Consider the following 11,755-nt stretch of genomic DNA (forward strand, 5'->3'; position numbering starts at 1 on the left):
AGTACGAAAGATGTACGTCTTTATTTTATCCGTTGTTAAAAGCAGTAAGCCAAAAAGGACGAAAAGCAGGCTCTAAGGTGCTCTTAAAAATTGTACTGCAGAAAAAATAACGGCTTCTGAAAAAAATAGCCTCCACAGAAGTTCATCATTTACTCAGGCTTTTAAGCTTGGGCTATTTAAAATCACACCATCAGTTCTGTCGCTTTCATCATTTTTAAATCTAGTCATGATTTTTGCTCGATTTTGTGATTCTGTCCTAGTCTTCAGCAGCGGAATTGAAAAACTAGGGGGGGGGGGGGGGGGGGGGGGGGACACGAGTACAAGTAAAAAATGAGAAAAACATCACAACCAACTTTTAGAAGCAAAAATAGCCCAAAAGCACAACTAAACAGAGCCTCAACATGTGATGCTCAATGATCACTGAGTGTGGTGTGTTTGATTCGTCAAACATATGTGCTAAGAAGGATGACATATGCGCTAATTTTTTTACTACTTCCATCGACCTTGATCTTCATTTGGGTAGCTTTATCATTTGACCAGCCAAAACAACAGTCATCAATTTGGTTAAAAAATATCGCCAGTGCTAAATTTTGGCTTGACTAATGCATGGCATATTTTGGTGAAGGCGCCTTGGCTTCTGGACAAATTTGTAGCTAGGTAGGGTGGATCTCTACCACTATCAAGTCAGCAGTATATGGCGCTCTCCAGGTAGATAAAGTTGGCCATGGGATTGTGAGACAGTATAATTTTCTTTTCTTTTTAATTTGCTTGTGAAAAACTAGATACGAAACCCAAGATTCTGGAAACAACTTTTCTGGAGTCAATATCGAGTTCACTAAAAAAACGGGGACCTTATTTTCAAACTTCACTACCACGTGCAAAGATGGAGTTGAACAAAAAGGATATGGCTGGTCTTAGAATCTTAGTCCCCAAAAAAAACGAGAAAGGATAGCTGATACTGTTGTAATATAACATCTCGTGGGATTAATTAATTTGAAGGCCTATGTAAAATACTAGTGTCCTAGACCATTAATCTTGTATTGCTAACTTAAAGAAAAGTTATTAATCAACTTAAATAGCATGGTCGAGTGGTCATCTATTAATTACTGAAAATAAAACAGAGATCCGAGTAGACGGCTAGAGTTGCTCTACTTGAGACCACTATCTTATCCTCTATCTCATTTTTTTATTTTAAATTTTATTATACAAAAAATATTATTATTACACTGTAAAAAAAATCACGACAACCTCTCCCCATATCCCACTGCACTCTGGACATGTCCTCACGTGCTCCCGCCACACATGTAGGCCCCACAGCGTGCCGACCTCGAATAATATCCAGCCGTCGATCCATTCACGTCGTCTCGTCTGGGACCATCAAGACGTTATCGCAGTCGCAGCGAGCTGCGAGCGCCTCCCGATCTCCCACCACCACCACTGAACCCGCTGCTTCCCCTCCTCCACACCTCTCGGTTTCGGGAAACCTCTCCCCCGTTCCCCTCGAAGCCTACGGGCTCGGGGGGCTTCGATCGAATCGAATCGGATCGGATCGGAAGCATGGAGATCTCGCTCGAGGCGTCGTGGGTGGGCGTGCAGCGGCACGGGCAGGACCTGGCGGACCGCCTCGCGCAGGGCTTCTCGGGGCTCCTCCTCCACGCGCAGCCGCCGCAGCTGCCCCCATGGTCGCCGGCGGCGCTGTTGCCGCCCAAGCTCGTCATCCCCTTCGACCTCGACCTCCCCGTTGTCCCCTTCGTCGCCGGGATGCGCCGCGGGGTCGGGACCGTGGACCTCCCCGCCGTGGCCGTCTCGTCGCTCGTCGAGATCGGCGGCAGGCTCGGGCAGGCGGGGTCCGAGCTCGGTGCGGCGGTTCAGCATCTCGCGCGCCAGGTGCCTGTGCCTGTGCCCTTCCGGAAATGGGAAGCCGCACAGCCGCCGACCGTGGTGACGGGGGATGTTGCGCTCGCTGTGGGGACGGTTGGGTCCGCGAACGTCGCTTTGGAAAGGGCTGTAGACATAGGGTCCCTCGAGGTGGCAGCGGCTGCTGCTGCGGCGGCCACTGGAAGTGCCACTGCAGGTAGTGTGGGCGCGGTTGGGGCCATGGACGACGATAGACTGGATGATGAGGAAGACGGATTTGATTGCGAAATTGGGACATTGGAGAACATTAAGAAGGCTAAGGTTTGTATGATAAATCGGCTTGATGATGAAATTGCACATAATCGACACATTTCTGTCATGGGATCATTTAGACTGTTCTGTTCCGAAACATTCTGCTGAGATAAACTGTGCTTAAGAGTACATGCTGTGGCAATATGGTTGATTTAGGTGTACTGCGAATAATTTGTCTATATTGAGTTCTTTTAAATAGCTTGCGCTCATCTAAATGTCTGCCATGGGGCTTTTATGTTATCAACTGGTTGTGACTTGGTTATAATTAGAACTACGTGCAGTTCAATTATGTGGTTACTGCATAAAAAACTTCTTCCTTATCTTCTGTTAGTTGTATGGGTATAAAGTGTATTTTTTAATCCTGAACTACGAATCATACTCTTGTACTGATGCTGATACAGGGCACTGTAAATGTCTCAGCAACTTACAACACCAGGCACCATGACTTTGAGAGTTCAGTAGTCGCACGAGGAGACCTTTGGAGGTTGGAGTCATCGCGTGGCAATTTAACTTCAGGGAATGATAGCTCACCACTTTTCCTTGTTCAACTTGGGCCTTTACTGTTTGTTCGAGACTCCACGCTTCTTTTGCCGGTTCATCTGTCAAAGCAACACCTTCTTTGGTATGGTTATGATCGCAAGGTACTCGTCTCCCCTTTCTTTAGGCTTGATGTCATTTTGTCTTGTCTATGTGGCCATTCAAATTGTATAGCTTCGAAGTTTAGCATGTAGTTTATGGTCATAGAAAATCTACTGCAGATGGAACACGTTGTTGGTTCGAAGGATAGTTCATACATGCAGGTGTTAATGTTTAATTAGGTATTAGAGAATGCTCTCCGGCATGAAATCGTCCACTACGATTCACAATTATTTATGTTTTGCACTCAAATGCTCAAGTAGCTCTATGGAAGACTTGCATCCCCCCCAGATAGATATCTTATCTTTCTGAAGATTACAGATTGATATTCAAAATTTTGTTGTTTATTTTTGTTTTTCCCACTCAAGTAGCTCTATGGAAGATTTATATTTCCTTAGTTGAATAACCTATCTTCTTTGTGAACATTACTGATTGATAATCAACCTTTTGTTGTTTATTTATGTACCCATATCTGTATAAACTATTCACAGTGATGAATTTTGTCCCTGTCGCCAAAGTCATGCATGTAATATTCTTTTGCTATTCTCAGGGGTATATAAGTATATTATTTTTTACATACCGATTTCTGCTAAATCACTGGGGACGCCTTACGTCTAGCACCTAATATAATCGTGTTTGTCGCCTTCTCTATAGAATTTCACATATTTAAGCATTTCCAGTTTGTCTAGCACCTAATATAGTCTTGTTTGTCGCCTTCTCTATAGAATTTCACATATTTAAGCATTTCCAGTTTGTTTACCAGTTATGCCTATCCAAGCACTTCAAGTGTCTCTACCGGCTGTTCTTTATTACATTACACATTCGTACTGAATTTCATGCACATGTTGCAGAACGGAATGCACTCCCTATGCCCAGCTATCTGGTCAAAGCATAGAAAATGGATGCTGATGTCAATGATGTGCCTCAACCCTGTAGCTTGTGTAAGTGTATATGCCTTTTACCTGTCTAAATGCACCATTTATCCTATTGGTTGTACACAATTTTTTTACCGAATTCTGGTTGTTATCAAAATTCAGTAATTTATATATAGCAAATTAACAATGTGATTGGCTGTTTTTTTGCAAATTGTCACTCCATATGATAGGAACATTGGCTGGATAACTGGGCAACTAAACCTTAGTAACCGGGAACTGGGAACGTGGCCACGTTCCTTGTTCCGGGAACGTTCGTTCCGTTCCGGGAACGAGAGAACAATCTCGTTCCCGTAGTGTTAAAACCTAGTTTTGGTAGCGTACCGTGTACGTTCCCGTTCCTCGATCCCATCGATCCGGGAACCTGGTTACTAAGAACTAAATTGGTACCTAGTTGGCTGGTTAACAAGCTTTCCTGTTTAATTTTGCTGTCATGCTACAAAAGATACATGATTCCTATCACATTACTTTTATAGGGTTGTCCCCATTAATCACCTGCAGGAAAATGGGATTTTGAAATAGAGTCTTCAGAATTACCGTGCAGGAAAATGTGACTTGTTCATAATTAATGTGATGTTCTTATTTTGTAATGGCAGCATTTGAGCCCATGAAGAATGTGATACTTATTTTCTGTGGCATGCCCTTTTGTAGAAGTACAGATTGCATCATCTTACCGCTGCACTATGACATATTTCTGCTGTTTATTGCTCTTTGTTTTGCTTTTTTGTTTCAGTCCTTCATGGATGTGCAATTTCCAAATGGACAAATGACATATGTTGCTGGTGAGGGGATAACAGCAAGTGGTTTTATCCCTTTATTTGGTGGATTACTCCAAGCACATGCAAAGTGTCCCGGTGATACAAGAGTGAGCTTCTCCTTCAAGGTTAGTTTATGCGTAAACATGTTACCTGTAGCATCACTTAATCCTCTTGGGAGCTGTTCATAATCACTTCACCTGCCCCTTCTTATTTCTACTCCATTTCTTTTGAAGAACAAACAAGGTACTAGGTTCAGTCCAACGTTTCAGTGGCCTGACAATTCTGTTTCATTTGGAGTCGCACAAGCTGTAGCATGGAAGAGATCTGGCCTTATGGTCAGGCCCAGCATTCAAATCAGGTAAATAGATATAAGCACCTGCTCAGAGTTATAACTAGTGTTTGTTTTAATAAGATAGATAAGGTTATTCTGAGTGACTTAGTAAAAATATGTCCTGCTGTAACTCACAATACACACAATGCCATCTTTTGTTGGATGTATGGTCTTGTAAATTTTTTTTTGGTCAGGAAAACTTTGGCAGATACTTATACTACATTCTACCATAGAATACCTCCCGAGAGCATGTTCATTGATCTTGCTTATGTCATTTTACTTTTTGTCCTTCTAAAATGAGTAAAAACATGGTTGGTTATTTAAGCGCCTTTTTGGTTTTTTCACTACTGTGGTGCTCATGCTACTGTACCAACCACTTCTTTCCAAGTTCATTTTAGTTGCGCGCTTCTGAACTTACTAATCGAAGTACATGCACCAGTGTTTGCCCCACTTTCGGAGGAACTGATCCTGGAATATGCACCGAGTTTGTCCACTCTTTGAAGGAGGAAGTCAGCGTAATGTGTGGTTTCTCTTGCTCAAGACATCCCTCAGCATTCACAGCTCTCTCTGTAAGCGCTCCAGCTCTTCTCGTGCACAATAAGTTAAAGTTGCCTGTAATTGAATTGCGCTGTGCACTCCTTACTGCTAAGTGCTAACTGATGTCTCGAACGGCGCTTTGGCAGCTTGGGCGATCCAAATGGAATGGCCAGGTCGGCAGTTCGGGACTAGTAATCACCTTGGAGACACCCCTTGACAACATGGCAAGGCCTTCTTTATCCGTTCAATTGAACGGGGGTTTCGAGTTCTGACATTTCCCCCGTGGGCTCTAGAATACAACTGTATATACTGTATCTCATAGCGAGAAGATGATATGCCACTGTATATATTGCACACATGTAGCTGTGATTAAGTAGATATCTTCCCAACCGGTGAAGTGTATAGTCCTAAAAACAGACAAATGGCTTACTGTTTTGGTTCACTGAATAAATTTGAAGGCTTGTATGTCGTACCTGTGCGTTCGAAGTATTTGTCTTCTTCAATAAAAATTGTAGTACTCCTATGTCCGTCTTTTGATGCGTGTGATTTTGTTCACCATTTTTATGCAAATACTAGCCAGCTACGGTTTTTATTTATATTTAAGTATATAGTATGTATTTTTTGGATAGGTGGGTGTAGATGTGGGTTAGTATGTATTTTGTTGGATAGGTGGGTGTAGATGTGGGTTTAGAGTTAACAACCATGGTTTAAACCCTGTTTTATTTATAATTTTAGTTTTTTACTATTTAAATATAAATATGGAGGCATGATTTTTTTTTTATTTATGTTTGAGTGTATAGTATGTATTTTGTTGGATAGGTGGGTGTAGATGTGGGTTTGGAGTTAACAACCACAGTTTGAACTCTTATTTATTTATAATTTTAGTTTTTTACTATTTAAATATAAATATGGGGAGCATAAGTGAAAACTGAATGTGGGTTTGGAGTCAATAACTATAGTTTAAATGTCTATTTATGTATAATTTAAGTTTTTTATATTTAAATGTGGGGCAGCACGGTAACTGATAATAGTGAAAACTGACGTTTTATATGGTAAGATATAGAAGGGCATCCACATAATCCTATAATAGAGATAATAGAAGGGTGTCCACATAATCCTATAAGAGCTAGTTTGGGAACACTAATTTCCCATGGGATTTTCATTTTCCCAAGGGAAATTAGTTCATTTTCCCTTGGGAAAATGAAAATCCCATGGGAAATTAGTGTTCCCAAACTAACCCTAATAGGGATGAAAGTATGACGGAAAAATTCTAAAGCGGCCGTTAACTGATTTTGCTATTTTTTACGATCATTTCGAACCCGACTAAAAAGACGAAAATGGGATGTAAAAACAGAAAAGAAAACGGTAGAACTATATTTCCGATCGTCACCTTATTTCGCAATTCGGGAAGCAAGTCAAGTGTCTTCGGTTCCAAGCGAGCTAACTCATTGCACCACTTCAGCTGAAATTGTGCCATCACTTACTTTGATTGAAGTCATAGGAGATGGATCGGGGGTTTCCAGTTTAAAATCAAAAGCTGTAACGTGAAAGAAAGGTGTCGTTTGGTTCACGAAATATAATATAAGGTATCATTTGGTTCACGAAATATGACGTAAATGGTAATAATTCACACCCCATTATCAGCGGTAACAAGTTTAAATAAAATGATATTAGTTTCTAGTGTGATATCTAACTACAGTTAGATTTAAATAAATATGATTTAACGTTATCGTTTACCATTAATGTTACAAATACGTGAACCAAACCACACCCAAGTTCGTTCTTCCCAAACCCAAACAAGGAAGCATCTGGTTTGGGTAGCTTTAAGATTGGGCACTTTGATGCAATGTGGGAGTTCTTGTTACAGATCAGAGCCTAAATCAGGTAAGCAGTCCTATTATAAATGGTTGCCACATTTGCGTCGAAAATAAAAGGGTCTCGGTTTCATGGCTTTCACTTTCATATCTCCAACGAGCACTACATATAAACAGTACCTGGTCTGTATGACACATTCGATGCACACCGGATGGGTGTATAGTTTGTACTTGTGTTTTTTGAATTTGTTTTGGATTTCGTTTCAGAGATAAATTATGAAAATGACAATGGTTTTTAGAAAGAATATTCATGAGAAATTCGGGAAGAAATCACTCTCATGTCGATACATAGATCAAGGGCGTAAAAGGACTTCTCTAATCAAATCTACAAAGTTGTGAAACTAGAGTTGAGTGTCAAACACACCCCTAAATTATGTGTGCTATGGATCTATGTGACTCTTATCTATGCTTAGCTGAGACTTATGTTTGCCATTTTTTATTTGTTGTTAACTTGTGAACATAGGTTTTGTGGTGTGATTTTACCAACTTAAAATACCGGTTCCCATCCGATTTCGGCACGTACCTAACATGTATTGTTTTTCTATTCCCGCATTTATCCCACTGACCGCCGGGGCAAGAGGACCCACAACACTAGTGCGAGGCCCATTGACAGCGATGCACTCACCTAGATGGGAGTGTATGCCAACGAGAGGTCACATGGGAGACACCAATTTCAGGTCGCTCGGTGTTTGCTAATGTTTGGGAAGAATAGAAAGGGGGACAAGAGAGCTCATGGTCCAGGAAGAGAAAAATGGATAGGGTTTTCTAAACGTGGCGAAAATCACACATTTTATGCTTCGATACAAATAGGGGTGGGTATTTTAAATCTGAAACCGAACCCGAATAGACCGAATTGTTAGTCTATTCGGGTTTTCGGGTTCGGGTTCGGTTCTTAAATGTGTTATATTTCGGGGTATGTGTTCGGGTTCAGTTCCTAACCTTTAAAACTCGAATAGACCGAATAACCCGAAATATAAAAAAGCTCTTAATATGTGATGGTATTATTATATGATTTATGAAGTTATTCGACAAAAATAATGATATCATCTTAACGATATTATATATATCTATGTATGCTATTTTTTATAGTCACTTGTTGTAATAATAGTACTTCCAATAATTAATCAGTGGACATAATTTAGCAAAAGATATTAGCCTCTCTATTATTCGAGTCTATTCGGTGGACCGAATAGACCGAACCGAAATTATGAGTCTATTCGGGTTCGGTTCCTAAAATTATTTTGAAAATTTCGGTTCTCATTTTTCAAAATCCGAAATTTCATAAACCCGAATACACCGAACCAAATTACCCTAATAGATCGAATGCCCAGCCCTAGGTACAAAGACCAGACATTTAAATCAAATCCAATAGCCAAGGGTGAGACGGGTGCAGGCAAGGTCGGATGCGTGGCTTAGGCCCATCTTGCGGTATGGATGCGCGTGATTGCGGAGAGGTGACCAGACCACATAGTGCTATGCCAAAAGGGGTCGTTGGGCTCCACACAAGATCTGATCTGACTTCTTCTCCAATTCCCCCTTGGCTCTAGAGCCCCATTTGGATGCTGATATTGAAGTCTAAAATTGGAAATTAGAACCATGATTCCATAATTTTATTGTTTGGTTCTCTAATAAATTCAGAGTTGGAATTGAAGCTCAATTTCTCAGCACTGGACTATAACTAGAAGTTTGTTGTAGCTGGAATTGCTATTCCAGACACACCCAAATAACAGATTTGTATTGCAACTCATTTCCAATACTACGTAAATTTGATATTGGATCAAATTTAATTCAAACATCTTCAGTATCTATGTTTAAACGGACTCTAACACTAAAGGGCACTATAACTCTCTTAATTGTCATCACAAGAGACAACTAGGGTTGTTCTCACTCGCTAAATTAGAGATCAACTGAGAGTGTGAGCTCTGTCTAGCTAGAGCATCTAATCATCCACCACATAAAAATTGTAGGGCATTATTTTCAAATTGTCTAAATTTCTTTATATCATATACGTGTATAGATGCTCTATTGTAGCGTTCTTGGATCTATACCCCCTCCCTCTTTCTCTTTGATTTTTTTCTCTGATATCTCAAGACTGAACCGACTCCTAGAGGTGGAGTTCTGTCTCACAGTGTAGCACGTGTTTATTCACCCAGGAACAGGTCCGTGCCAAAATAACGCCAAAAAAGGTGGGCACCGTCGCCGAGCGGTCGAGACATCAAAAGCAACGCGATGGCATGTGTCGAGCAGAACGTTGCGCACACCTGATCGGTGCAACCGACACGACAGGGGGGAGCTGATGCAGACATAGTCGCGTTTATATAGGGCATCGCGTTACACTTTTTACAGGCATGAACTTTTACCCCGTTTTCATCTTGGGCGCCATGCACAAGCACACGTTTAGACAAGTTTGATTTGAGTGACTAAATATTAGCCACCTCGTTTTAGTCTTATTTGGTACCTAAATAGTTAAACGGTGGAAAGAAAACGGAGACTAAACTACTTTAGTCTCTAGTCTCTCAAAAAGTAACTAAAAGTGATTAAATCATATTAATTATATCTTTTGTTCCTCGTTTATTTCAGTTGTTTATTTCAGTTGCATTAATAACGAAAAAATGTTAAGAGCATTTTAGTCTTCTTATAAGTTATTTAATGTCTTCTAAATACTTTTAGTCATTGCAACAAAACAGGGTAAGGACTAAATTTTATTCACTCGACTAAAATTTAGTCCGTGCAGGCGTGCCTTGTTTTATCTGAAGAAGTGTCAAGAAGAAGAAAACGTACAATACAAGCAGCAGTAGCGAAACGAAAGGAACCGCGCCGGAGTCCTCGGCGCGGCTGCACTGCACACTGGCGTTCATTTGCGAGCACCAGGCAAGCAGTGAAGAACCGAGGCTAGCTAGCTAGTGGCCGACGCCAGGACTGGGCACCGACCGCATCGACCGCGCGGCCCTGCCGGCGGCGACGGGCGCGAACCCCCTCCTGCTGCTGGGCACCGGGACCGGCACTGCCGCCGCCGGCGCCGGCTCCTCCTCCTCGCCGACGTCGACGCTTGCTGGCGCCGGTGGCACTCTGAACACTAGGCCGCCCTCGAAGTGCATCAGCATCACCTTGCCGCCTTCCCCTTCGGCCTCCGCCTGCAGCAGCTCGCGGCCCTGGCATGGCGGGCAGCGAGACAGCAGCAGGAGCAGGCACAGGGCAAGGCACGCCCACGCGGCCCGCAGCGCCAGCGACGACGACGACGACGACGTTGGCGCCCTGTCGCCGCTGCGTGAGCCCATTGGATTGGACCTCGATCGAGGTGGTGCGCGGCGCTGCTTGCTAGCTCGTCTGGTTGTTGGATTGGAACCAGAGGTTACCAGGACCAGCGAGTGGCTTCTTCGCCTGCACACTGCTAGCTTATAGTCGGCGAACACCTGCTTCGTTGTCGTTGCTACTCGGAGACAGGCTTTGGTGATGGAGTGGACGAGTGGTGGCGATGGGGCCGAGCGCCGCGCTCAATATATATATAGGCCCGCGGCGCGGGGCGATTCCTCGTCGTCCGGTGGACAACCCCTTGGCGACCAACTGCCGGCCACCTGACCAAACCAGTATCTTTCTTTTCTCTTCCGACGGCAGGCATGCAGTCGGTGCAATAACAGAGCAAGAGAATTGCGTACACATGCTAGTATACGTTATAAAGGGGCCGAAACGGAATTCCCGGCCGGCGTTCTTTTTTTTTCTTTTTGTAACGGACGACGGGCCGACGGCGGCGGCCGATTCAGAGTCAGAGCTGACTGTCACATCGCTGCTTGCTGAGTGCCGAGTGCCGCCGCCGCCTCCAATCTGAACATGTCAACAACCGGCTGGGCTGGCTAACGAATTCTTTTCTAAGAAGGTAACGTGTAACCCATTACTTTCTACGTCAGGTGTTCTAACCAGACTACATATGGCAAACACACACGGGGAGACGGGAGGAGACAGTACGTGGGCGTCAGCGACGGCGGAGTTCTTGGTCTATGAGGAGGATGACGAGCAAGTAACCTAGCCAGCAGCTGCGAATCGGGATGTCGGCATGTGCCAGCCACTGATTGCCGTGTGTGTGTGTGTGGGGGGGGGGGGGGGGGGGGACACCAAGGAATCGCGGGGGAAACGGACGGCGGCCAGCGAAAGGGAGAGGCCATTGCATGGCCGCCGCCGGGACGGGAGTGAGATCGAGCGGCCAGGAATAAACATGCACGCATCCGTCTTTCGGCCATTGCTGTGTTTCTTTCCATCTCCTAGCTCGTGCAAGCCAATGCATGATCATGATTTGTTCCCCGCCGCGCGCGCGCCTCATATGCATCGTCTGACTTATTGCAAACCTTGCCTTTTTTAATCCCCTTTTATATATATAGGGTATATATAAGATGATCGTCGTGGTTTGAGTTTTCTAGGTTATCGTGGCCGACCGCGATATAGATTTGCAAAAGGCCATTTTTTATTTGGATCGTTGAGTACATAGCTCTTTAGTTTTATCACAGGATAACTCAATCAGCTTCG

General features: G+C 43.4%; 1 protein-coding gene across 1 annotated transcript; it reads left to right on the top strand.

Annotated features, from left to right (window-relative positions):
- Nucleotides 1-1,366: 1,366 nt before the first annotated feature.
- Nucleotides 1,367-5,894, top strand: LOC100276949 (uncharacterized). Its single transcript, NM_001150637.2, has 7 exons — nucleotides 1,367-2,178; nucleotides 2,571-2,810; nucleotides 3,657-3,746; nucleotides 4,471-4,620; nucleotides 4,729-4,853; nucleotides 5,266-5,395; nucleotides 5,510-5,894. Exons 1-7 carry the CDS (start codon nucleotides 1,558-1,560, stop codon nucleotides 5,633-5,635), a joined length of 1,482 nt encoding a protein of 493 aa, NP_001144109.1. The 5' UTR covers nucleotides 1,367-1,557; the 3' UTR covers nucleotides 5,636-5,894.
- The last annotated feature ends 5,861 nt before the right edge of the window (nucleotides 5,895-11,755 follow it).

The sequence above is a fragment of the Zea mays genome, chromosome 6 (genome assembly GCF_902167145.1).
Source record: "Zea mays cultivar B73 chromosome 6, Zm-B73-REFERENCE-NAM-5.0, whole genome shotgun sequence".
In the NCBI taxonomy this organism is placed as follows: domain Eukaryota; kingdom Viridiplantae; phylum Streptophyta; class Magnoliopsida; order Poales; family Poaceae; genus Zea; species Zea mays.